We start from the raw sequence: 27,145 nt of genomic DNA, 5'->3' as shown, positions 1-27,145 counted from the left end.
GAGACGACAGGAAAGGAAGTGACCATCGCATTCGCCTCACGTTCTTTGACAGAAACAGAAGAAAGGTACTCAGTCATAGAGGGTGAGGCGCTAGCCTGTGTGTGGGGTATGGAGCACTTCCGTCAGTACATTTGGGGCAAGAAAATCACACTACGATGTGACCATAAACCGCTAACCAAAGTGTTAACTGTAAAAGGGTTGTACACAGCGTCACCCAGACTAGCACGCCTTTCTATACGGCTTTTAGATTATAACTATGAGGTACAGTACTTGCCGGGAACAAAAAATGTGGTGGCAGATTTTTTGAGCAGGCTACCGTTGAAAAACAAAGAAAGAGTTGAGCAGGAAGAAGAGTTGTGCCTGGCAAGCGTATGTGAGGAATTTCCTACCATCAGTAAAGAGGAGTGGATTCTGAGTAGCCAAGATGACAAAACTCGTAAGGAAAGTACATGAACACATTATCAAGGGATGGCCAAAAAAGAAGTGTTTGGAGGAGGAATTAAGAGCATTTTGGGAACTGAGAAACGAACTTACAACAGAAGATGAGCTCATTTTCAGACAGGGGAAAATGATTCCACCAGAAAGCCTAAGGAAAAGAGTAATGGACATATGTCATGAAGGGCATTTAGGAGTAAACAAAACAAAACAGAGGATTAAAAGTTGGTTTTGTTGGCCTGGATGTGACATGGAGATTGAGAGAATGATAAGACACTGTCTGACTTGCGAAAATGCTGACTGGAAAGGGGCGACCACTCGGTCCCCCCGAACGTATGGTAGGGGGCCCGGATCCCCCCGGGAAACCATTTTGGGCGGGGGGCGTGTCACGGCTGGTATGCCCGAAGCGGCGTAGCCGGGGCGCGCCTTTTCCCGCCCAAGAAGGGTTGTCCTAGACACCTACACCGTTGGCCACGCCCCGTAGGCGTACCGGAGGAGGGTACACGCCCTCCCGAAGAGGAATAAAAGGAGCAGCAATCCGAAGAAGCATCCTCTTGTTCCTGTGCTAGGAAGCTGCACCCTCTCGTTGCACGTGAGCCCTCGACGGAACAAGGAGCAATTTTGAGAACTTGTAATTCTTGTGTTTCTCTTTCAGCGACTTCGATCCTAAGGATCCAGGACCGTGTTGATCAACGGGGATCGAATATCCGATAACAATGCCTGGCAAGAAGGCGGGAAAGAAGTCTGGGACTGACCAGATGCTTCGCATGCTGATAAAAGATATGGCGAGCATGAAGAAGCAGATGGCTGCGATGAACAACACGGGTAAACCGAAGAAGGTAATAGGCCCTGCATTGCCGGGCGTTGTCCCTGCGGGGCGAGGTAAAAGGGCCAGGAATAGGGCGGCAGGGGAGGAGGTCCCGGTTCCCGAGGTACCCCCGGCAAGCCCGGTCATTCCAGTCGAGGCCCCGGTGCCGGTCCCAGACGCGGGTCAACCGATTCCGGTTGTTGTTACGCCCGCCAGCGAGGAGGACATGCCTCCCGAATTGGCCGCCCAGTTGGCCGCATGGCTTGGCAAAAAGACAGGGGGCGCTACGGCACCGGCAGACACGGCCGAAGAGGCCAAGTTACTAATACAGCAGTTGCGGCAGTCGCGAGATGCCGCGAAGGCGAATCTCCCTTTTGTCCCCCCACAGGTGACCCCAGGAGGACCGGCAGCTGGTGTCGACAAAACGGCGGGAACAGCAATGGAGCCGGGTAAGCAAGCATTGCCGATGGCAAGGGAGGGGTCTTTGCCCTCAAGACGGGAGAAGGTGGTCCAACATATACCGTTGGCCACAAAAGAATCGATATGGGCTGATAAGTACGTTAATATGTTTTCCCTGTTAACCGACCATCGCGAGATGGAGTATGTTAAGACACAAAAAGATTTGTGGCGCCCGAGTGTATGGCGAGCAAAGATGGTGGGATTCAGGGTTGATGAGACAATCTCTAATTGGGCCAAGGCCTTTGCGATGTTTACTGCAATCATTGGGGAACGTAAGCCCGAGGTTTTGACTGAATTGTCCTGCTATCAGGCACGAATAATGGATTTTTATGAGACATATGAAGGTGATGAATGGATAGGTTACGATATGAAGTTTCGTAAGGCCAAGGAGTTCGATTCATCTCTGACGTGGGATTGTCTCGACTCGATCTCTTGGCAGAAACAGCTCCTGCAGGGCGCGACGAAGTCGTCGTCGCTTGGCGGGAATGGGTCCGGGCCTTCCCGCCGTCAGCCTGCGGCGCCCTTTCGAGCGGGCCCCGCTGGTGATCACCAACCAAGGAATGGAGGGAATGGTGGTAAGAAAGGGGTCTGTTGGAATTTTAACAGGGGCAAGTGCACGAGGCCTCAAGGGACATGTAAGTTCAGGCATGAGTGTGCGGGTTGCGGAAATTCTTCACACCCAGAGAGTTCGTGCAGAGCCAAGAATGGTGATACAGGGGGTAGAGGGGGGGCCAAACAGGTCTGATGGGGACCATGGTGTACCGCTACCTTCCCCCGTAGATGTCATGGCAATGATCCCCTGGCTAAACGAATACCCTGATCATGTCTCCGCTGGGGTGTTAAGGAACGGCTTCTTGTATGGTTTCCACATCCCGGCGGGGGATTTTCGTGGGGAATCACTGTGTAGAAATCAACTGTCGGCTCAGCATAATCCAGCGGTTGTAGATAGGAAGATTGCAAAGGAGGTTGCCCTTGGCCGGGTTGCTGGCCCATATAGGCACCCGCCAGTAACTAATTTTATCTGTTCCCCATTGGGAGTAGTCCCCAAGAAGGACCCGGGGGAGTTTAGGTTGATCCATAACTTGTCAGCTCCGAGGGGTCTTTCGGTGAATGATGCGATTGACCCGGGAGTTTGTTCGGTGCGGTACGCATCCTTCGATGATGCCGTCGCCATGTTGAATCGCCTGGGGCCCGGAGCGCTGATGGCAAAGTCAGATATCGAGTCAGCGTTCCGGTTGCTCCCGGTACACCCACGGGATCAGCGTTTGTTAGGCTTTGTGTTCCAAGGACGTTACTACATGGATAGATGTATGCCAATGGGTTGCTCCATCTCTTGTGCTTATTTTGAGAAATTCAGTTGTTTTCTGCAATGGGCGTTCACCAAAGCCACTGGCTATACCCAGGTTATGCATTACCTAGATGATTTTTTGTTCTTGGGGGCAGCCGACGACACTCAATGTGCGCAGGCGTTACGAGACTTTTGCACTCTCATGGAGCGGTTCGGGGTGCAATTGGCACCAGGTAAGACGGTTGGACCATCGACTTCACTCGAATTTCTGGGCATTGAGCTCGATTCTGTGGAGGGATGTTTCCGTTTGCCAGTGGGGAAAGTAGCGAAGTTCAGGGCTTCCCTGGAATTGTGTATTAGCAAAGAGAAAGTCACGCTCCATCAGCTACAACAAGCAGTGGGTCAGCTTAACTTTGCCCTCAGAGTAATACCAATGGCCCGCCCCTTTTCCCGCTCTATTGCACAAGCCATGGTTGGTCTCAAGGAAGGACACCATCGCACGAGACTGTCTGCAGAAGTTCGCCAGGACATGCGCATATGGTTGGCATTTCTGGCGGATTTCAACGGTCGAGTGGTGTGGAACAAACCGCCAGCGTCCTCGGACGAGCTAGGTTTGTGGACCGACTCGGCGGGGAGCGCGGGATTTGGCACCATCTTTGGTAATCGATGGTCGGCACAAACATGGCCGACGTGGTGGCACACCAGCGGTCTCACAGGTACCATTGGGTTTCTCGAGTTGTTCCCCATTTTTGTGGCTCTGATGGCGAGGCCGGATGAGTTCAGAGATCGCTCTGTGGTGTTTTGGTCCGACAATATGACTGTGGTTGAATATATCAATAATCAGGCAGCACGCTGCAAGTGGATATTGAGGCTACTGAAGGAAATTGTACTACTTTGCATGAAACTGAACGTACAATTCAGGGCGAAGCATGTGCCAGGTGTACTGAACCAGGCGGCTGATGCACTCTCTCGTTCACACATGCAGGCTTTCAGGGGTTATCTACCTTCCGCGGACCTAGCGGCGGCACCATTTCCCGAAGCACTCTGGCTACTCGGTGCCCCGGATTACAAGACCTCGTGGCAGCAAGCCTAGCCCCCAGGACAAGGAAGGCATACGAAGGAGCGTTTCGTTCCTATTGTGAATTTTTGGGTCCGGCAGGGGGGGGTCAATTGGGGTCATGAGGAGTATGTCCTGAAGTTCCTTGTAGCACTACACAGGGCAGGCCGATCAGCGGCAACGGCCATTAGGCACCGGGCCGCCATTTCATTCATGGCGCAGGCGCATGACATCAAGGACCCCACATCGTCCTTTTTGGTAAAGAAGGCCCTTCGTGGATGGCAACGCCTTGAGGGTCGTAGAGTAGACGAAAGGCGCCCGATTGGGTTAGAAAGGTTGTCCATGCTGATGTCGATACTACCCACGACATGTTCCTCCCAGTTCGAGGCAGTGCTGTTCCGGGCCGCTTTCGCATTAGCGTTCCATGGGGCTATGCGGGTGAGCGAGCTGGTAGCAAGAAATAAGAAGGATGTAGAGGGAGGGCTGGGTCGGGATCACATTCTGATCAAGGGTGATTCAATGGTGATCACAATAGCCAGGTCCAAGACCGACCAGGGGGCTATGGGAGACAGTATTGTGGTCCAGCGCATGCAAGGGTCCCCCATGTGCCCGGTGAAGTGCGTTGAGGAATATTTAGCGCCAAGGGCGGATGCATGGGGGGGAAGCTTGCTGAGACACATCGACGCCACCCCACTGACAAGGTTTCAGTTTCAGCGGGTGCTAACGATGGCAATCGCAGCGGCGGGCTTGGACCCGGGCGATTTCGGGACCCATTCCTTTAGGATAGGGGCTGCTACAGAGGCTACAGCCAGGGGTCAGAGTGTTGAGAAGGTAAAACAACTGGGACGATGGTCCTCGAACTGTTATGAAAGGTATGTGCGGTTGCACATGTTATGAGGCCAATGTCATGCACTCACGCTTCTTGTCTTCTGTTTGGTTTACAGTTTCGCGAGCATGCTATGCGGGGCGGACTGTGCAGTCGACCCGGCACCTGGGGACCAGCGGTCAGAGATCACCGGCTGAGGAAAAAGTGGTGTGGGTCGTGGGCCACTCATACGTGAGACGGGCCGGGGACGTATTCAAAGCAGGTGACGTGATTCACGCGGCTGGGGAATACGGGTACAGGGTGACCTTCCACGGAAGGGGCGGGCTCTGTATTGACCAGTTTCAATGTTTTGTCGAGGAACTGTTAGGGCGGACAAGGTCACCGCCGTCTGTAATCATAGTACACCTGGGAGGTTATGACTTAGTGACACTCGGTCAGCGAGTACTACTCGAGGGGGTTCTATCTACTGTTAGCTGGCTGGCGAGAAGGATCCCGGGGTGCACGATAGCATGGTCACACATGATTCCCAGGAAGGTGTGGCGGGGGGGCCTCTCTGTGTCAGCGCTGAACAATTCAGTAAAGAAGGTCAATAACAAACTTAGTAGGTTGTTTCGCTCGGCGCAGTTGCACTGTATTCCGCATGGATGTATTCGGGGGGATCACATGTATCTCCAGGATGGGGTCCATTTATCCCGGGAGGGGAATGTCTTACTCATAGGAGACTTCATAGCGTGGTTAAGGGGTTTGTAAAAGCATGACCTTTAGTAGGAGTTTGTGGGGGGGCCGGATAGCCGGTCAACTATCCGGCCTGTGGCGGGAAGGTCATGATCGGTGAGCAGTAATTTCAAGGTCCCTAGAGGGGGGGCGCCACCCATTATGGATGGGAGCGCCCGGGGGGAGGCGGCCATTGGCCCCTCACACGGGGAGGCGGCACCCACTAAGTATGGGGTCGCCTAAGGGAAGGCGGTCATAGGCCCCTTCCAGGGGAGGAGGCGGCTGGATGCCCCTCCTACGAATTTCCCGGGGCCAGGATATCCGCGACGGCGGATGTGATAAACAGTGTGGGGTGGGAGGGGGGTCCACGCTACCTTCTAGACACCTCACACGAGTCCTCGGACGTCCATTAAGATGGCGTCGAGTTAAATAGGGGGCCCCCGCAAAGACAAGGGAAATTGGTGTTGGCACAGAGGTACAGTCCTCTGCGCGCCCGCCCTCATACCGTGAGGGGGAGTTCTGGTAGTAGGGATCTGACACCGGTTGCGACCTTGCCGTTGGCCCGTAATGCTAGGATGTACAATTTTAATTTAGAAAGTATGCACTTGCAGGATGTTAGACTCGGCTAGGAAAACCTTTGTACTAGAGATTTGTTAAGGTTAGCCAATCAACGTGTCTTCATCATAATGTAATAAATGAAAATTGTACATGATATGAAACTGTTATTTTAATGTTTTAATTTTGTTTCATATTTTAATAAATACGGCCGGGAGGGTAACTCCCTCCCGCCTTCCAAAAGTTCAGAACTGCGTCCGTCTTCACATCCTTGGGGATTGTGTTGGGAGGAGGTGACAGGCATCCCGGCCATAAAAACCCAGACTACACTCAGACCAATGCTAAAACCTATAAAGTGCCCCAACATGCCTTGGGAAAGGATTGGTGTGGACATAACTGGTCCCATAAAATGGCAAGGTGAACAGATGTATATAATTGTTATGGTGGACCATCTATCAAAATGGCCTGAAATTAAAGTATGCAAAAAAGTGGACACGCGTGACATAATAACATTCATGGATGACTTATTCACCAGGGAAGGTATACCAAAAACCATCATTAGTGACAATGGCAGCCAATTTACCTCGGAGGCTTTCAAAAAGTTCATAGACAGGAATGGCATCAAACACAAAACAACATCAATATATCACCCTGCTGGAAATGGTGCATTGGAAAGGTTCAATCGAGTAATAAAAGGAACCATCCAGCTTGCCAACAAAAGTGGAAAATGTTGGAGAAAAGTAAAAGAGATGATGTGGGGGTACAGGATTACACCAGGAGAAAAAACTTTAGCAAGTCCATTTGAAGTAATGAGAGGTAGAACACCCATGTCAAAAGACAATATTGGATGGCTTAAACAAGCGAGATCATCTAAATGGTCAGTGGAAACCATTAGGGAAAGAATAAAGAATGCACAAACTATTCTCAAGGAGAAGCATGACAAGAGCAAGCACTGCAAGGAAGTGTGCATAAACGTTGGAGACAAGGTGAGGATAAAAAGAAGTGGACACATAGTAAAAGGGGAAGACAGATATTCCACACCACTAGAGGTGGTAGAAGTATTTTGTAACTCCGCATTACTCAGTGATGGGAAAGTATGGCACGCTTCAAGGATGGCAATGTGTCACAATACAGAAGATATGGAATATAAGGGAAAGAAAAGTAGTACCAAACTAAACGGACACCATCTTAATAGTTCAGATGAAGAGGAGAATGCAGAGGACAACAACTTTGGTGCACATGAAGGTCGTACAAGCACCCCGACTCGGATGACTCAGAAAGAAATAGAATCGGTCGGAATGGATAGGACATACGACTCAGATGACTCTGTGGAACCACAGGAAAGTGCAACTACAGGAGGCACAGACTCAGAATATGAAACCAGCGATGAAGGGGAACAAGGGTGTCATGTCAACTCAAAGGAAACAAGTGACATTGTAAATGCTGAACACATATCCAAAAAATATAAGGGTAGTAGGCATACAGAAGACGTTGGCGAAGCAAGTGAGAACACCAGCAGTTTTGGCCGAGTTCTATTCAAACCAAACAAATATAAAGATTTCGTGTGTGACTGACAATTACGAAATGTTACTGTTGTGGGGGGGAAATTTCTGTGTTAACCTTCTTTTGCTTTCTAGGGAAAGAGATGTGTTATGTTGGTCCTTTCTCACTTTACTTCACACTGCCTTGCCCGTGCCCTTTCCAGCGCGTGATAGGTCAGCCTCAGTTGTAATGTTAACAGCTGAGGGCTGTTGTGACAGTTGGCAATGAACGGGCGAACTGCATGCTGAGCAGACGTGCCCATGGTGTGCTGTTGTGACTGAATAAAGTTATTGACGACCAATTGTGTATGCGGAGTCGTCTTTACACTTCCTCATTTAGTTTTGTTTGAAAAGATGAATTTAGTCCAGCATCTTTAAAGTAAATATCTGTGCTAGACAAGCAAGTTAAGTAAATAAATAAACATTATAGAAACGAGAACAAAAACGTTTTGCATACATAGATTGAAACTTGTGGCGATCAGTCTATTTTTGATTTTCTTCTAGTGTAGTAAGTCCCCACAGGCAAATAAGCATTACCATGCACTATGTAATGAAAAAAGTGCGGGTGGACCAAATTTTCAAAAGCGAAAAAAATAATAAAAATTCCAGTTCATGATCTATTTTCTGCACTACCAATCTGTTATTTGGTGAATCAATTGGAAATTCCATATTGATGAGGTTCTCCATGCTGATAACGGGAGGTCAAGAATGCCTCTAGGGCCAGCAAGCAAAAAATGTGCTTATCAACATAGACATGTCTATAAACTGAGGTGTATGCTATGTATTTGAAAGATCTTGGAGACTAATGATAGCTAGGATTTTAACACATGTTTAAAAGTACATGCTTTCACATGATGCCTGTGTCAGGAGCATTTACTTTCACTTGATGATACAGTATTTTCCACGCATCTACAGATGTGGTATTGAAACAGTATATATCTTTCAAACACATCTGTTTTTTATCATCACCACAGAACTATCCAGCATCATTTTTGTTGTGGACCTCTCACTTTTTTCTGTCTGGTCTTGCTGGATTTGGAATTGTGTGCACCAGGTCACTCCTAAACAGTGGCATCGAGTCCATGCTTTCGCCTAAAACATGTACTGTTCATTGGTTTTACTTACTTAACTGCCCAGTAAGGCCATGGCAGATAATGCACGAAATGCACGATGGGCTTAGAAGTTAAATGTCATACATGGGATGAAGTGTATATTTACATCATTCTCATATCAACACAAAATGTATAGCTCTAGAGAGCACCTTGGTGCTCTAGCTGAGCTGTGGTTGAGAAAGACTGCAATTTCACGTGGAAAAGAAAAGTGCATTTGCCAAGAACCTATTTCATGTACTGGCTTAGTCATCTTTAAAGTGTGCCTTCTAAGGCCACGACGCTGAGTGCTTAATATATAAACAAACGAGACGTGGTAGGCATTGGAAAATGTATGCCCTCAAAGAAGCAGTTACTACTAGCTGTTTTCACTGTGTAGATAAAACTGCATTTTATTTTTATTTTTGAAGCACAAGCTTGTTTATGAGTCAAATCACGTGCCTATCTGGGAGTGGAAAAATGATAGTTGGGTCTTTAAGTTAATTTTCTTTTACGTTTAAACATTAAATTCACTGCTGAATGTACAGTTTTGGTAAATATATCACAAAAGTAACTTTAGAAGCTTGTACTTCGTGCTGCTGTGGAGTTTCTCAGCCCTGCTCAAGGGGCAAAATACATGTCATTGGATGGCTGGTTAATGATCCCCCTCATGGAAGGCATCAGTGGTGTCTGTAGTGACCACATAGCAAGGATTACCTCTCTAGACTATGGACAGCACCAGCTGGAAAGGGCTAATTTCACAGTGCTTTCTTTGAAATGAAAATGCCACAGTTGGATGCGAGGAATTGCAACCTATGATTCTCAGAGCTCAGTTCAGACGGAGGGAAGGATACCTCATCTACACTTGATAGTGGCCAAAGGGAGGCCCAAGGTTCCTGTGGGTGGCAGTCAACTGAAACGAAGTGATGAAAAATTAGGTCGAAATTGCATGAAAAACTTTCTAGGATTGGGTGTTGGGAATTCTTTAACCACTAGCTAGTGTGCAGGATAATACTGGCAACTCATCCACCACCTCCTCAGAACATATATGGACCTGGGAAGAAAACATTAAAGGAGGAACACTTTGCCTAAGCGATGTTAGAAGAACCAAGTACTTCAAACTCCTCCTGCCACCCACTGGCTGAAACTGCTATCCAACAGCCAAGTGGTTGGACTCTTGTTGCTTCTATATGAACACAAAAAGCAAAAGAACACCTGACTCCTAAGAGAGCCCATCTGACCTCTGTGGACAGATGTTCAGAAGCAATGCTTTGAGAGCCTTCATTCTAGAAAGCCTACCTTGAGGACCAGATGGCTGCAATAGTGACTAAAAGGAATGTTCCCAGCAGTTGAAAACAATAGAGGCACAGTAAGGCCGAGACAGGAGATTCTGTAGGCTGATAAACCTTCTGCAGGACACAATACCATGTTTTTCCCACTTGGAGCATATTCCACCCTAAATATTGCTTCAGCTGGACCCTGTGGTGGAGGTATTTAACCTTGTGGAGACCTGTTGAGCTACAGATTCCAGCTTTGACCCTCAGGTGGAAGTTGAGAATCAAAATAATGACTAAATATGAAGGTAAAACCTGTTGAGACTCAGTCAGATGATCACAATGTTGAGACCGGCTTCCACCAATCTCCTCCTGGAGACGGCAGGTTAATGCACATTGAGCTAGAAAAGCTCACTACCAAGAACTTGACAAGGGCAAAAGGAGGAAGAGACAAATAGGGCAAACACTGCTCCAGCACCTCATGTACTGGTTTCAGTAAGGGACGCGATACAAGACATCTGTATGCAATTCACAATAGAGTAGTGAAAGCTTGCAGAGGAACCGACTCCAAGGGACCTCTCTAGCTTCTTGACTTGAAGCTAAAAAAAAACAATCACTTCTCCATTACGGTCTTCCTGAAATCACCTTAAAACCTGATGAGCCTCAACCTTTTTTTTATAAGCAAACTGTTTTCGGTTATACTGCTCATGTTATAAGCAGTACACAGTACAAAACATGGTCGATCCACAGCAATGGTATCAGGCAATAAAAAAGAAAAAAAAGCAGTGGGCCAATTCAATTCAGACAACAGGCAGGTCGTAGTAAACCCAATTTTTCATTGCTTGGTAGTACAACTACAGGCTCTGTAGATGTGCTTGCCCACTTTCTCGCACCAATCCATTGCAGAGCACCCCTCCACTACAGTAGGTGAAGAGGAGGAGGACTTCCAATGGCAAGCTGTGCTATGCATGGCCAGAACAGTGCCAATGCCCACCAGGATATGCTCTCCAGAGGGTCCTCCAAAATCATCCAAGATGCCCAACAGGGCAACACAAGGAGAGCAATCAGACAGCCTTTCTAAAACAGCAGTTAATGTAGCAAAAGTAAAGGGCCAATATTTTGCTGTTACCAGGCAGGACCACACCATGTGAAAGAAGGGTCTTTCGGTCCTCCTGCAACTATGGCAAGTAGGGTTGGGGAGTGCACCAATTCTCCATAAGCAATGTGGGGGTAAAGTATGAAACATGTAAGTATTTTAGTTGAATCACTAGTAGATTAGAAGAATTTACCAGCTCTTGTAAAGCCATCCTGATATCGATCAGCTGCAAACTTTACTAATTGGCGGTTTGTGTTCTCTTGGTGCTTTTTAACACAAATCTTTACAAACAAATATCATTGGTTTCCTTTATCCAGTTTTAGTTGTTGCAGTGTCGTTTTCTCATTAAACATTTTATCTAGTTTTTTAGATTGGGTTGACAATTTAATTGTGTTGTTTTCTTGACTTTAAAATGATTGGGGCTATGAAGTGGAGAGTTGCCGAGAGCCCACTAATAGGACCTTGGACACGCAACCTAGATAAGTGTATGATTGCAGAGAAGGAGGTGTTCAAATCTAGATGGTGTCCGAAGAAGTGGGATAAGAAGTGGAGCAGATGGAATGCTTACCGGGGTGACTTATGTGTCTCCCCGACTAAGGAAATGGAACTGTCAAAACACAGTATGCATTCTTTTGAACCAAATGGCTGAATACCTATATCATATACTGTTTTTGTATACCTTCTGTAACAAAACTGTGATGCATGTCGATCAAAAATGTGATTTGTTTAAAATTAATAAAAATATTTATAAAAATAAAAAAATTCTTGGGGCTGCTTTACCTTAACCACACATTTTTCTGGACATTTGCCTACTCTGTATGCCAAGCTGCCAGGTTCTGAACAGAGATTCTCTTAGAAATGTGTTGTGACCTAAGCATGATCAGTTGATTACTTTGGAAGACACAACTCCCTCCCCAATTAATAACCCACTTTCTAAGTCCATTGCTCTGCAAGTACTTGGGCTCTCTACAGTTACAAGGACTGCATTCCTGGTAGTACTAATGTTTCTGCTGATTGTTTGTCACTTTTAGTGAATAGTGTGGCGAATTTGGAAAAAGATGAGAATGAAGATGAAGGAGTTGAGGAGAGTGAAGTCAGAGTTTGTGATATTACCTTGGGTGCCATAAAGGAAGTTGAGTGGAAGGAGGAATTAGCTAAGGATAGTGAACTGATTGAGGTCATGAAAAATGTATCTAAGAATTTATATGGGAAGTTAGCCAAACCTTGGTCATTAATTTCTCATGAACTGGCTGTGTTGAATGGGGTTCTAGCAAGAGGCACTAAATTAATTCCTCCAGTGGGTTTGAGAAATAATATTATCAATATGGCTCATGTTGGTCATATGGGAATTTCGAAAACTAAGGAGCGCATCAGGCAAGATTTTTGGTGGCCGGGTCTTGATTTGATGGTGGAGAGAGCTGTTCGTGACTGTGTGGCATGCCAATTGAGTGACAAGGTTCTCCAACCTAGGTGTTCACCTATGGTTTGCAGAAAATTACCGTTGTGTCCATGGGATGAAGTTGCAATAGATATTGTCGGTCCGTTGCATGGTGAGCAGAATACTCCTTATTTGTTTGTGTTGATGGACTTATACTCTCGGTGGGTGGAAGTTAGTGCTGTGCGAGAAGTTACTTCTCGTTGTGTGATAACATTTCTTGATTATATATTTAAAAGAGAAAATTTCCCAAAGTCATTACTTTCGGATAATGGCCCACAATTTTGTTCAGTTGAGTTGGAAAGTTATTTGTCTGCTTGTGGTATTGTTCACAAAAAGATCTCGTTATATCACCCAGAATCTAATGGTTCCTTGGAAAGGTTTAACAAAACATTGAAAGAAGGAATTCAGTTAGCTAGAGTTAATTCTCTAGATTGAAGGGTGGAATTGCAGAATAGAACTTCAGCTTATCGTTTCACTCCCCATTTCACAACTGGGAGAACGCCTTTTGAATTGTTATAGGGAAGATCTTCCAACACTAGTTTGTGTCCAGGTTGGATGATTCTGGATAAAGGTTTAAAAGACAATAGTATTGGTCAATGGAGAAACAAAGATTTGCAGTTATAGAGAAAAAGGAAAATGTACTATGATGAAAAGAAAAATGTCATGGTTCCTAATTTTAAAATTGGTGACATGGTAAAAATTAGAGTTCCTGTAGCTTGTAAGAAATGGTCTAAGTTTACAGATGTAAAGAAAATTGTTAAAATGTTCAATAATGCTGTGAAAACTGATGATGGACGCATTTGGAATCTTAATCGGGTCGCCCATTTGCCTGTTTGTGATCCAAGTAATGTTCTGTTGCCGTCTGCTTCTTCTGGGGGATCTGTTTCTAATTCTGATGCAAGGGTTACTGTCTCCCGCAGGAGTAACAGAGTTACTAGAGCTCCTGCTTATCTTAAAGATTTTGTATAACAATATGTTTCTAGTGATATTTACTTTCTTAGACATGTTCAAATTTATCATTCACCTAGAAAGGGGAGATGTGTGATGAGAGTTAGCAAACCTCCTACTTATTATTATAGCTTTGCAGTACAATTCTACTTGGCGAATGTCCTTTTATCTTGTCATTCTTCAAGTTTTATCTTTTGAAATGTAAAGGGGAAGGAGTGTGATGATGTGACTTGGTTCTATGAGGAGTGTTCCAGCATAGAACCAGGTCAGTGTTATGTTCCATGATGTGAATCTCGTCAAGTTCTAACATTGGCAGTTACCTCTGTTGGCTGTTGGATGAGGTTGTTTAATAAAGACCTCTTGCCTAAACCTTGTTGGTGCTGAATACCTCGTTATTACACTGCCGCCAATATAATGGGCGGGAAGCCTGACAGATCTTGATGCCAAGTTAAACTCTGCAACAGCTCTGTTTGACTTCTTAAAATGTCAACCAATAGTGTGATGAACTAATTGATGGATATAGTTCCAGCTGACATTAAAGTAGGTCTTTAGTGTTGATTGGACTTCATTGTCATTCGGCATGTCTTTGGCACATGATGAAACTTTTCTCACAGCATCTGTCATACCAATTAAATTAAGCAGTTGAATCTTAGACGAAGGACAACGCCTTACTAGCAACTATTCAACTTGACTTAACTTTGTGTGATATGGACACAAACAACTTTAAGTCTTAAGAAATCCTTATTAGTCAAGATTAGTTTATCCAGTGATGTATTTTGAAGAGAAGCATATTTAGCTCCTATCAAAATTTAATGATGGTTGGTGCACTGTAAGGGACTGAGGGAAGAGAATTCCAGGCAAAACCTGAGATGGATTGACTGAGGGCCTATTCTATCTCTGAAGCAGAGGAATTCCAGCAATAGTTATCTTTTGTTCTGTAGATCTCTTTTGTTTTCTGAGATATTAAGATTGCCTGCTTTGCATTTTAGGAGTCGAAAGGCAAGATTTGGGATTGTGTGTGATGATTGGAGATGGTGTGGTGAGATTGTTGTGTAGCATTTCCTTTTGATAAGTTGGTGGAAATAATTTCTTCATGTCTTTCTCACACATCGAGAAACAGGTTTACCAAGGTGGATAGCTTCTTTTTACTTTCTAAAGAAAAAATACATTTTCCAGTTTAAAGTCACTATCGGATTACTTTAAATTAAGAGTTATCGAAGCATACACCATTAAGTCCTAGCATTTGTAAAAAAGATTTTTGTTTTTTATTACAGCAAGAAAAAAGAATATTTACAAACTTTCATCGTCAGCTCTTCTGTTGGATTGACAGATGGCATGATCTAACAATGGAGGACATTAGAAGGATGGAAGATGAAACACAAAAAGAACTAGAAGCGGTGAGAGTTTAAAATATAATCAATTATAAATTCCCCTCATCAACTCAAAAATTGGAAGGAAAGTTAGCAACAACTTTATCGATTCAGATTGTTTCTCATGAATGCTTTCTATGCAATGCTTTTTACATTTTTTACATTCTTCTAGCACCAGTAAGAAATTTAAGCTTTTACCAGTGTAGGGCGAGGAGGAGACTGTTTCTAAAGGACCTCTGTGCTAATTCTGCATCCCACCATGGATTTTGGGACATTGGTTCTTACTCCTAATTATTTGCAGATCCCTTGCATATATTCTCTATAGTTCACATACAGTGCCCACCCTATGAAAATCCCTGCCGTACAAGTGCTGCCACAAAGGAAGACATGTCATTATCACTCTTATGCTGAAGTCATTGGTTTTCTCCTTGACTTCCATGGACTGAGATATTAATATCCAGGTAGACCCCACACTTTCACCATTTAGATGGTGAAATATTTCCCTCAACATCTGTCCTATGAACTGAGACTCTACCACCTTCCCAGACTCAGTTGTAGGAACATGTGTAAACATGTTAGTTTCCAGAGCTAGCACCATGTGACAGATCACCCACTTGTGCACCTCACAAGCCAGAACAGGGATCGTGAATACCCAATGTTCTATTGAGCTGCTGCATGCCAAGTGTCTGTCCAAGACTCAAGCATCAATAGTGCTGGCCACACACTTCAGTTTCCTTTTTTGTGATGCTCCCAGCCTCTCATGATGTAGAGATTGTAGTTAAATGGCCACAATGTGTTTGCCACCTTGTAGTCTCATGGTCACATCCCTAGCTAGGATAACTTTAATATAACTGATGGCCACAGTTCCAGAAGAACATACCTGTACGTCTACAGTGACACTCCAACACAGTATTGCACATTGAGAAGTTGTCAAAAGTTACAAACTTTTGTCTATAGCTCTTCTTAAAATTTGCTGGTTTTTCATACAACTACACCAAATGAATTATTATATACTACTTGTGCATCACCTGAGGGCGTCCAAATCTCTTAGCTTTCTTAGATGTCGTCTTTGTTCCACTGTGCGTATTATATTAGAAACAGCTGTTGTAAATCAGCATTTTTACTATAATGTGATGGAACACACTGGCTAGAACTTCTTAGCAGATGCCTTAATCCAGGGTAACCTTGCATAGTCACCAGTTTCAATGCTCAACTTATCATGTAGTAGATTTGTTGTTTTCAGAAAAGATTAAAAAAAAAATAAGGTGGCACCAAACTGCTTGCCAGTGCTGTTCTGAGTATGATGTGGTTTTCTTATGCCTGTGACATACGATGCTGCATTGCAGGACATTGGCTAGCCTCACTTTAATGGTCAATTATTTTCCTATGAGAAATAAAAACATTGATAAGAGATAAACTGGTTAAAATAAAAACATAAAATCAACTAATCTTTAAGAGAACCTACAGTGTAATTGTTTTTGTGAAGTGCAATACAATGCTTTCGCTTAAATTGATATCTGTTTCATTTCCATAATAATACTGTTTGATCCAAATATTATTTTCTTTCTGTTCCTCGTGGACTCTTATCCTTTGCATACACCAACATGCATTGGCAGAACCAATTGGTCTGACGTTGGCTGCCAGCATTTTGACAATTCTTATTTTGTTCACTCAGGGTTCAAGCAAAACTTTATTGTTAGAGAAGCTGCTCTTCAGTCTAAAAACAAATCATTGGCTAAAGGAAAAAATTTATTTTATGACCTAAAAAAAAAGCATAAATTACCATAGAAGATCTGGCATTAAAGGGAACTACTTTTCGTGTGGATGTGTTGCTTGTGAAAGGGCTTTGCACCATAACTCACAGTGAAATTAGCCAATGGCTGAATTGGGCTGACCTATAGCCCCATGATGCCTGGTGAACAGGCTAGAAGAAAAATGTGAACGACACAACAAACTAATGGAAGAAGTCTGTCTGGAAAACTCTGTAATCATAATTATAGTAACATCAGCTCATGTTAGCTAATACCAGACCTAAAAAAAAGCCTATCGGTCTAGGGTCATTGTCCGCCTCTTGCCTTTGCAACTGCCTTTTTGAAATGTTTTGTTAATCCTTATTACGGACAGACACAGAGGCTTGCAAAGACCGGTTTGCAAATCATGCACATAGAGAGGCTTGCAAAGACAGACACATTTATAGAGCGCTGGATTTGCAAAGGCAAATATAGATAGATTTGCAAAGGGACAGGTTTGAAAAGATAGAGTAGAAATAGATAGGGCTGCTAAGATAAATATAGATAGGGATGCTAAGATAAATGGGGATAGGTAGGGTTGCTAAGATAAATATAGATAGTTTTGCAAAGATAGATAGATAGATGAAAGATAGAGTTGCATAGACAGACAGGTTTGCAGTTCTTAAGACTCTCATATCTATAATGGTACATAGTACTGAAGTATGCAGAGTGTTTGTGATGCCAACAGTCTTTGTTTTCAATACAACGGATTAAGACCCAATGGGACAAGGTCTAGGCAGGGTCATAAATAAGGAAAACCTGGGGGTAGGCCTAAACCTTGGAATTTTCAAGCATCCACCACTTGTATAGCGTGAAGGATCAATACCAGTTGTTTATACCAATCCTGGTATATTTATGTATACCTTTTCTTTTTTATCTATTTTTGTTTTCAGTATTCAATCACTAATACATGAAAAAAGGAAACACTATCACTCCCTAATTACAGTTTGTTCAAAGCCATTTCATCTTTGCAATTAGTCGTAAATCATATCATGCACAACAATATAAAAAATGAGTGACCATACTTTACAGAATTACAACAAACAATTTACACAAAAACTTATATATCTCTAATACAAAAAATGAAACAAATAACAACACATATAGATTAGGTTGCCCTAGTGCCAAACAATCATCTGATATCTACTTTACTATGTCTTATTCATTTTTTTAACTCAAGTAAACATCACTATTCTCCAATTGTAAAGTTTTTTGGGGGAAAGTCCTTGTTATGTATAGTGGCATTAACCACCATTCCTCAACGTCTTAGGGGATATGCCGACGCGTTTCAAGTCCTGTCAATCTTTTCCAGGGCTCTCATCAGGGCTTATATTCTTTTATTCTTAGTGGCAGTATTTCTAATTCATCAGAATTCACCATAACTTACACCTCAAGGCCATTTCCATAAATGCTTCTTTCTTATATTCACCGTTTATTCTGATTCGGAACTCTTTGCAGAAGTCTTTTGGGCTTTTTTTTGTTCCTGCTTCTATCGCTTTGTTTCTTAAACGGCAGGCGATCTTGGAAAGACGCTGCTTCCCGGTTCCCGCAGTAGGCGCGTACGGACAATTCGCTTTCTTCTAGCTCTTCCTCACTGAATGTCTACAATTGTGGCCACTCATTGAATGAGGAAGAGCTAGTAGAAAGCGAAGAAAGCAAATTGTCTGTACGAGGGTACTGCGGGAACCGGGAAATAAGTATACCAGGATTGATATAAAAAAAAGTGGTATTGATCCTTCAAGCTATACAAGTGGTGGATGCTTGAAAATTCCAAGGAACAGTCTTTGTTTTAGCATGTGTGTTGTAAATCCCAGAGCATTGTGACAAAAGCCTACCTGTGCTAAAAAAGAAAAGGCCTTTTTGAAGATCCAGGCAGGTCTAGTGCAGCAGGTCAGCTGGGCAGTTGCCTCTGGAGCTTGTTGTGACCCTGTAGCTCAGAACCGGAGGTCAGTCAACTGACGCTTGGAGTCACTCAGATCTTCATGGGCGCAATGAGATGGTCTAGTTCACCTTCAGCAAGGCAGCCCCAAGAGGCAGAACAGTCCCCTCGGGGTGGGTGGGGGGGGGGGTTCCAGGTAGGACTCAAGCACCAGGGTACCCCTTTAGGGTCCAGGCAAACCTCTGGGCAGTCCTCTGGGGATTAGTACAGTCCTTCTGGAGACTTCCACCAGTCGAGGGGTGTACCGAAGAAGCGGATTGTTTGTGCAATATTCCTACATGTTGTCAGCGTGAAGTGAGGGTAACATAATTTCTACTCCGATATCTAGCTCTGGAAAGTTCCTTCCTTCTCCTGCCAAGGCTCCAGATAGTCTAGGGTGACAAAAGACTGGTTCCATTGTGAGTGTGCTATAGGTAGCAGTTTGAAATGAAAGTGAGGCAGGGAACAGCGCTGCCTCCCCCATCCTGGCAGGATGGCCAATCTTGCCAACACCTAGTCCCCCTCTGTCTCAATGTCTGGGAGGAATACACAAAGGCCAGCAGCTAAGTTCTTCACAGTTACTTTACCCAGGACATAGGTTGCAGGCACCAAATGGTTAGGACAGGAAAACACCAACTTTCTAAAAGTGGCATTATCATAATTGTGACTTAAAATCTAACTTTGCCATTAAAGAATGCTTTAAATTACAATTTATTTGAGTCCAAACTTGACATTCCTATCTGTTGCCAATCACAAGGTAGATGTAATAAGGCAACTCAATGTTATCCAATGGGAGAGACAGGACTTATAGTAGTGAAAAACGAATTGAAGAGTTTTTCACTACCAGAAGATGTAAAACTTAAAAACACATCCTACTCTTTTAAACACAATGCACCCTGTCCTATGGGCTAATTAGGGCTTACCTTAGGAGGGATTTATATGTATTAAAAAGGAAGGTTTAGCCCTGGCAAACGGTTTATTTTGCCAGGTTGAAATTTCAGTTTATACCTGCACTAAAAGCTGCAATTGCAGGCCTGAGACATGTTCTAAAGTGAGTCTTAAGTGGGTGGCACAAAGAGTGCTGCTGGCCCACTAGTGACATTTAATTTAGAGGCCCTGGCTAGGTGATGTACCATATTTTAGGGATGTATAAAGAAGTTAAATATGCCAATATGGTGTAGGCAAATTGTCTCATCTCATTTTTTTTTATTTCGGCTAAAAATAGCCATATAAGCACAAATATAGAAACTACATTACAGTTGATTAAAAACAGAGTTAAAAAATGACATGTGGGATATTCATTATCACAACCAAGGCCCTTTGAGAATACCAGCCAAGGAGATGTGAAATGTATTATTAACAACATCCATTATCAACTCATTGGCCTTCTAGCTCACCCACCAGCCCCACATTGTTGTTTAGGTGAATGAATGGTAAAGTGCTTGTCCAACATGTAGCCACTCTGGCTGATTGTAATTCCATTTTCCTTCTGCCTCAGGCCGCAGCCCCACGATGTTGGTTAGTTAGGGCAGTAGCAAAGTGCTTATGCATCATATACACATTCTACAAATAGTTTAAGTGCTTGTGCAACCTATGGGCAATCTTAACAATTACTACTTTGTCTAGAATGTTAAGTTCATAAGAGGCCCTTATATAGGCAAGAGATGTCCCTAATTGAAGAGAGAGGAGATATTCAATATCCATTTTGGGCATTGTAGTTAAAAAGTTTTCTTAAAAATTTTTAAAATGCTTGGTTACAATTTACATAGATACCAATGAGAAACTAGAAACTAGGGTAATCGTGGGAAGTATAGTACAGTGTGTTGGCCCATACTAGGGTGTTGACTTTAAAATGGCACTGCGCACACACCACATTGAAATGAAAAAACGTGCGACAGAAAACACAATGGGTGGATGTGTATCATATTTCAATATCCTGTATGCCTCTCTACATTGTTTGTGTTTAAAGCCCAGATTTCTACATATCTGGCGGAGCCAGCGCAACCTTTTCCTTCTCATACCATTGGCAGAATACATAGATCTCTATCTCCTCTATATTGCTACAAGCTGGGCAACCTTGATCAGGACTCACCGCCCATTTACTAGTAAATGTGCGCCGTGGGAGCACCCAGTGTCTGAATTGGAGATATAATTATTTGGCTGAAAGTTGCGGGGTGCCATCCAAGACTGGTTCTAGACTCTATTGGTCTTTGATTTGTAGAAACCCAAGCCTTAGGCGACCAGCTGTGGAATTCCTAGTGGCCTGAGTTCGTTTATGTTCCCTATAACTCTCCTCTAGGGTAGTCCTGGCAGTTTGCGAGTTTGCCCGTGCCCTGGAGCCTCAGCAGTTCACTCAGTTCTTCTCTACAAGTTGACAATTCAGGGGTACTCCATTGACGATGCCAGAATAAAAGAGGTCTAGGGCGGCTTCATCAGAAATTGATCTAATCCCCAGGTCCATTCTGAGTGGTATAAGAGGGGAGCTGGGGGGAAGACCAAGAAGTTGCCTAGTAAAGGAATTTCCTGAGTTTGCTGAGGAGCCCAGGGGGGGATGGCACCAGATTTGGGCACCATACAGCACAGCACCCCTAGCTTCAAGTTTTTAAATTTCAACTCCCATGCTTAGGATTTTTTGGGAACAACTCCTGTACACCTTAATTAAGCCCCCCATTGATTGTGCTAGTTTTAAACTTGCCTTCTGGATTTGCGCTCCCCAATCCAGTTTTTCTGTAAGCGTGATGCCAAGATATTCGAAGATGGAGACCCTCTCTAGTGGTTTTCTGTCTAGACCGGGATTGGGGCCAGGACTAGTACTTGCATTGAAGACCATATATTTTCTTTTTTTGGTAGGTTAATCTCCAGGATGCGGTTTCTGCAGAAAGAACTAAAATTATTAAGGCGCTTCTGGATTTCCATGGGTAATTTAGACAGAAGGAGGGTATCATCCGCAAACATCATCGCTGGGCTTTTACGGTTTGCAAGTTTGGGGGCATCAATGTCTAACTCTGTGGTTAGTGACTCAACTAAGCCGTTGATAAAAAGGCAGAAGAGTGTCGGGGCCAGGAAGCACCCTTGGCGTACACCTCTTTCTACCGGCAATGGGGCAGTTAGATCACCATTTTTCCCATACCTTATTTGGGCATAACTTCCTTGGTGGGGACCTTCAAATAAGTGGCATAGATAGGGTGGGACGTCCATGTCTAACAGGAGTGACCACAATTTCCCCCTCGGAACCAAGTCCAATGCTGACTCAAGATCTACAAAAATCAGGCAGAGGCTGCCACCCTCTAGAAGTAGACACTTCCAATATAACATTTGGGGCCAGATGTAGGTAAGGAAGATTTACCAATTCTAAAATACAGAATTTTACCGATTCAGTATTTTAGAATCGGTAAATCGGATGTAGGTATTTATAAGGGAAGTATTACCGAATCGGCACGATTCGGTATTTACCGAATCGGTAAATACCGATTCGGTAAAATAGGGAAACATTCAAGGTTGGCAGGGTGTCACATTGACACCCTGTTGCACCCCTGAATAGTGCTTGTGTGCACATGTGGCACACATACATGCCCTAAGGGCATGTATGTCTGCCACATGGCACTGTTCACTAACTAATAGTTGGTGGTAAATAACGAATCCTTAGAGCACATAAGCACTCTTAAAAGTGCTTCCTACATGCCATTTACCGATTTCGGTAAATACCGAATCGGTAAATAATGATTCGTAAATACCGATTCGAATCATCCCCTACATCTGAAATGGCTCAATACCGGTCTGTCGCAGGGATCCTGCTCTCACACAGAACTGTGCATAGAGACTTAGAACCTCAGTGAATTAGGGTGTACCAAAACTCACCTTTGTATCCAAAATCCCCTACCATCTAGCAATCAGTGTCTCATTGTTTCTTACCGACCCCCAATGATTTAGACAACCCAGAACATGGACTTAGAACACCTCAGGTAACGTGGAACACATGAACACTCTTCCGTTATACTAACATATCAATCCAGAACGAGGAGTAAATAAGGTCACGTGCAAGTTTGAAAGGTTTATTTCTAATGCTGTGTTCTCAAGCGCAGTATCTTAGCTAATACAAGAAAACATATTATAAGCAACAAGGTGATCTGCATGGTTACTATTCCATAAAATACAAAGGGAGAGAGCTTATTAAAATGCTAAAGGGAAAAGGTCTAAATAGAACCTCAGTTTACCCTCCCGAACTAGTATATTATATTATATCATATCTACAGAAGGTCTCTTTGGGTTTAGGGCGGGCCCATACCTTTGGGTTCAGCAGAAATGGATCACATCATCTCCTGCACCAATTCTCTGCATACGGATATTCATCAAGTGTGTAACTCATGCTCTGTGAAGTGCATTATTAATCACGCTTAAAACCCAAAGTTAACAACGGCTGCAAATATATTATGTCTACTTAGTGCGCTGATCAATCCAAACAACAAGCGGTGTTTTGAAATAACCTTGAAGGCCTCGGCACTCACTGTACAGACATAGCTTACCAAGCAAGGTTGATATTATAAGCAAACATGTTATTCTCGTGTGAAGCAAAATATTCATCTAGGCGAAAAGCTTTAATAACAAAATGTGTTGTGTGCAGAGGCTGCAGAAAAGGAAAATGGCGTTTAAACTTCTAACACGCTCATGCTAACATAACACAGTGCAAAGGTGACACCAAACCACATGACACCATCCCTTTGATCCGAGCAAGGATAGGACAAGTAAAAAGAGGCAAATTTAGGAACGCAGAGTTCAAGATCGATAGTTCAAACACAAGTCTCCAATTTGGTACCTTAAAAACCGAGATAAAAGAAACATAATTGTGGGAAAAAAGAAAAAATCCTGCTTTTTGGACATTGATAAAGTCAATAGGTAAGGGTTCCAAAAATTGAGAGCTAAAAAAAATCCAATAATCCAATGAAAGATGTCGGCCAAGAAAACAAGACTGCAAACACAGCTCATCCTAATAATGAATATGCAAAATATGCAGCAACAGCCTCCAACAGGAAGTCACTGTTATCATCCGAAAATAATTCGACCACCCAATTTAACAAAGGGGAAAGAACATACATGCTCTTCAATTACCGGAGCCTCTTGCACCATCAGAGGACAACTCTGTCGGTTTTCAAGGAAGCTGCGAGCCAAGAACTCTTGCGCCGCAGCGAACACATTCCAACGACCCAGTATTCCATGCATCGCTGCAAAGGCCATAATCCCTCCATCAGAACAAAGCAATTCATGAGCAACTAAGGGACTCATAAGTTGATTATAATCCGCATTGGGAGACACCGTATTGCAGAGACACAAATCCAGGACTCATTCGAAGTCGCAACTCAGGCAACGGAAGACAGGTTGGACGCATGTAATGTAGGAAAATCGAAATGATAATCCATAAGCTGCACTCAATGTAGCAAGAGACAGCGCACCATAGTACTCAAGCATCCGGGCGCGAAGCGGCCCTAGCCGAGACAGCTCATCTTGTAACACAGGATATGCATCATTTTGAAACTAACAAAATAGCAATAGGACGCCAGCAGCAAGAGCCAGTAGTAAGGGAAATCCACCAGACAGGCTGGAGAAAATAGAATGGAAAAAAGCTGGAATGACTCCGAAAATCTTTTGGAAGGAAGTCACTAAACCACTGCTTACAACTTTAAAAAAGTGAGCCAGCCCCGAAGTCCAGGACGCATTGAAGATTGTGTGAATTAATTCACCGAAGGGCAAGGGCAAATCAGTATTTAATAAGGCATGCACCTCTGTGCGGGTGTTAGCCATGTGAAGGACAAACGTTTCACGAGCAGATGTGAGGGCAACTTCTTTTTGGGACAATAGAGCTCTTATGCGACTCATCTTATTGAACACTGCTTTCAAGGTCGGAATCTTAGGCCAGATAGAAACATCAAGTTTCCCATGCGGGGTGGACACATTACGTTCTTGCAACAAACTACACGTTCACTGACTGTAACGGCATAAGCAATCCCTTTTAATAACCCACAACAATCCTCATTGTTTAAAGGTAAATAACTCCCATTTGCCATTAATGTGAATGTGGGAACGATTGCAGGCACGGGGGTACCTTTAAAAATACTGGCTAAATTAGGCTCGTTTTGATTACAGGAGCCATGTAATTGGTTATGTCGACACATTAAAGAATGATCCTCTGTTTCAGTGCATTCTTCACCATTCAAATAAACTTCCTTTCCCTCCCTAAGGCATCTATATGTAAAAGGAAGCGACCAAGCTTCATGGAGATAAGAACTTCCAAGAGGCTCGTATCTACCAATGGCAAAGTACTTCATACAGTTTTTAAACTCGAACAAAGGAAACGGTAGAGTTATTAAACCGTGAATAAGCCACTTTGCAGTATTGGCTTCTGCCACAGAAAACGGTAAAGGCTCCAACCTTTCAATGTGCAACATTGAAAAAGAAGCATCTTTCATAGATAGTAAGCGTCCATGTCTGTCAAATTAAAAGGGGCAAACATTGATGATGTATTCATGTAATGCCAAGGTACTTTTCCTGCTGTAAGGGTCTGCAATGTCCATGCAAACTGCATAATGGAACGCAACTGATTCTGACAGTGGTCCAAAGCAGACACCTCATCTTGCACAATATCTACAACAGATGACGCAATATTATCTAACACGTAAATGTGGGAAGAGAGCGTGTTAATGCTGTTATCTACAACTGCTAGCACTTTTTCTAAATTAGCTTGATCAATAGCTCTAAGGCGGGTAGCCGCCTCAACCTGGAAAGCTTTCCAGAATTCATTATAAACCGCATATATCCATCTTTTAGATCTACCTTTAGCCGGGCCTTTAATAAAATCATTCAGATCAACATCGTCAGTCAGTTTAGATAAATGCAGTTTAACTGACGCCAAGGTAGAATGTCTGAGCCAGTTCTGACATAATTTGCCTACATAATAGGTATTCACAGAATGACCACTTTCAAAACGGGGATCTACCCTGACCTGTGTAAAGCCATGGGCTAAACCCAGAAAACGATGCTGGCATGAGTCAGCACTTCTGTGCCAGAGCAACCGTTCCTCGGGATCCAAACTGGATATGTTAAAGGAGGAATTTAATAACAGAGTTTATAACTCTCTAATGGAAAATGTAGTAGTATTACCCCAAATGGTATATTCCTCTACATCAGGAAAAGAAGGAGCATTTAATCTTTTAGGAGTAGCCAATCCAAAGCATGTTGTTTGTGAAATTGTAGAATTCAAAAACAACATATGGTTCGGGATGAGGCATCTACGGTGCAAAGCCTCAGTGCCCTGCACTTGCCAGCTTTTAGAACCCCAAACTGATTCAAGGTCAATTGTATCCTTCTACAACTCGTAGCCCCCAACTGGTCTAGAAAGGACTTCGAATACAATAATTTCGTATCGGTAAGTCTAACTTTGGATGTGGACTTTTCAGTCATTTTAAAATAAAATGCATTGGGATTAGACTGATTAAAATCTGTAAAATAAGTGAACCTTTTCAAAAAGGTAGCAGAACTGCCTTGTATAGGAGCTGGATAGTGTTCCCACTGGGTGTAATTTACAGTGAGTCTCCTGGTATTAGCTTTATGCAGGTTGTGATTGCCAAAATGTTGATAACAATACAAATCACCCTAATTAGCAGACTCCAAGTACAAATCTTCAGCATCAAAGGCAGCATAGTATTTCAAATCAGAAAACAATGATTCTACGGCCTGAACATCCCAATCATCAGAACGTATATTTTGTTTAACGACATCTCCCATAGACACTCTAAGCACATTAGGGACATTTATAACCTCAGTGGGCCAATGGATTTGAAATCGAACAGCATCCCATACAATACCATCTAACACAGGCCTAGCAGTGATATTAACTAAGGCCAAGTCTCTCTTCAATCTGTGTGATGAGGAATGGGGAGCCAATGTTCCATTGATATGTCAAATGCATGTTCTTTCCTCGACATAGTGTCCATTGACGAGACGGAAAAAGTAAAACACAAAACCAATTGACATAAAAAGGTAAATCGAAAAAAACATCATCCAAATATAAGTCCAAGGGGGAATCAAAAAATGTTTTTTAAACAGTCTTGCCAAAACATGAATCTTCTAAGGCTTTTTTGATGTGTGGGAAACAGTGTCAAATGAAAATCTGGATTCTGTAGCTAAGCGAGTTTGCAAATCAGGCATCGATAAGTCAGTTGGATAAGTATAGTCCGTTTCATCATGTTGAGTACCAGGCAGTATACTCCATAAAGGACTGGAAATTGCAGGCAACTCGAGAGTAACATCAGGCACAGGATTGGAAACCGGGGCCAAAACAGAATTTCTCAAAATCGAAGGATATGAGACTGCTGGTGTCATACTAAGAAGAATCGTCCACTCTGTGTATCTTGACATTGTCAATGGAGATATACCTGTTCTCCTTACGACCTGAAAGTGGTGTTAAAATGACTGTTCTTGTGCCCTTCACTCCAAGCACTAGAACCGCAGCTCGATAAGAGGGACCAAATTCTTTTTTGTTATCTATC

At 43.5% G+C, this 27,145-nt stretch overlaps 1 protein-coding gene across 1 annotated transcript in view; it reads left to right on the top strand.

Moving 5' to 3' along the window:
* Positions 1–27,145, top strand: part of PITPNB (phosphatidylinositol transfer protein beta) — a 374,371-nt gene that overhangs the window by 290,942 nt on the left and 56,284 nt on the right. Inside the window, exon 10 of the mRNA XM_086943148.1 lies at positions 14,802–14,924. Coding sequence (XP_086799274.1) covers positions 14,802–14,924 — 123 coding nt within the window. The remainder of the gene's footprint in view (positions 1–14,801; positions 14,925–27,145) is intronic.

Source organism: Lissotriton vulgaris, chromosome 11, assembly GCF_964263255.1.
Source record: "Lissotriton vulgaris chromosome 11, aLisVul1.2, whole genome shotgun sequence".
Classification (NCBI taxonomy): domain Eukaryota; kingdom Metazoa; phylum Chordata; class Amphibia; order Caudata; family Salamandridae; genus Lissotriton; species Lissotriton vulgaris.
This window is presented reverse-complemented; position numbering and strand designations above follow the sequence as displayed.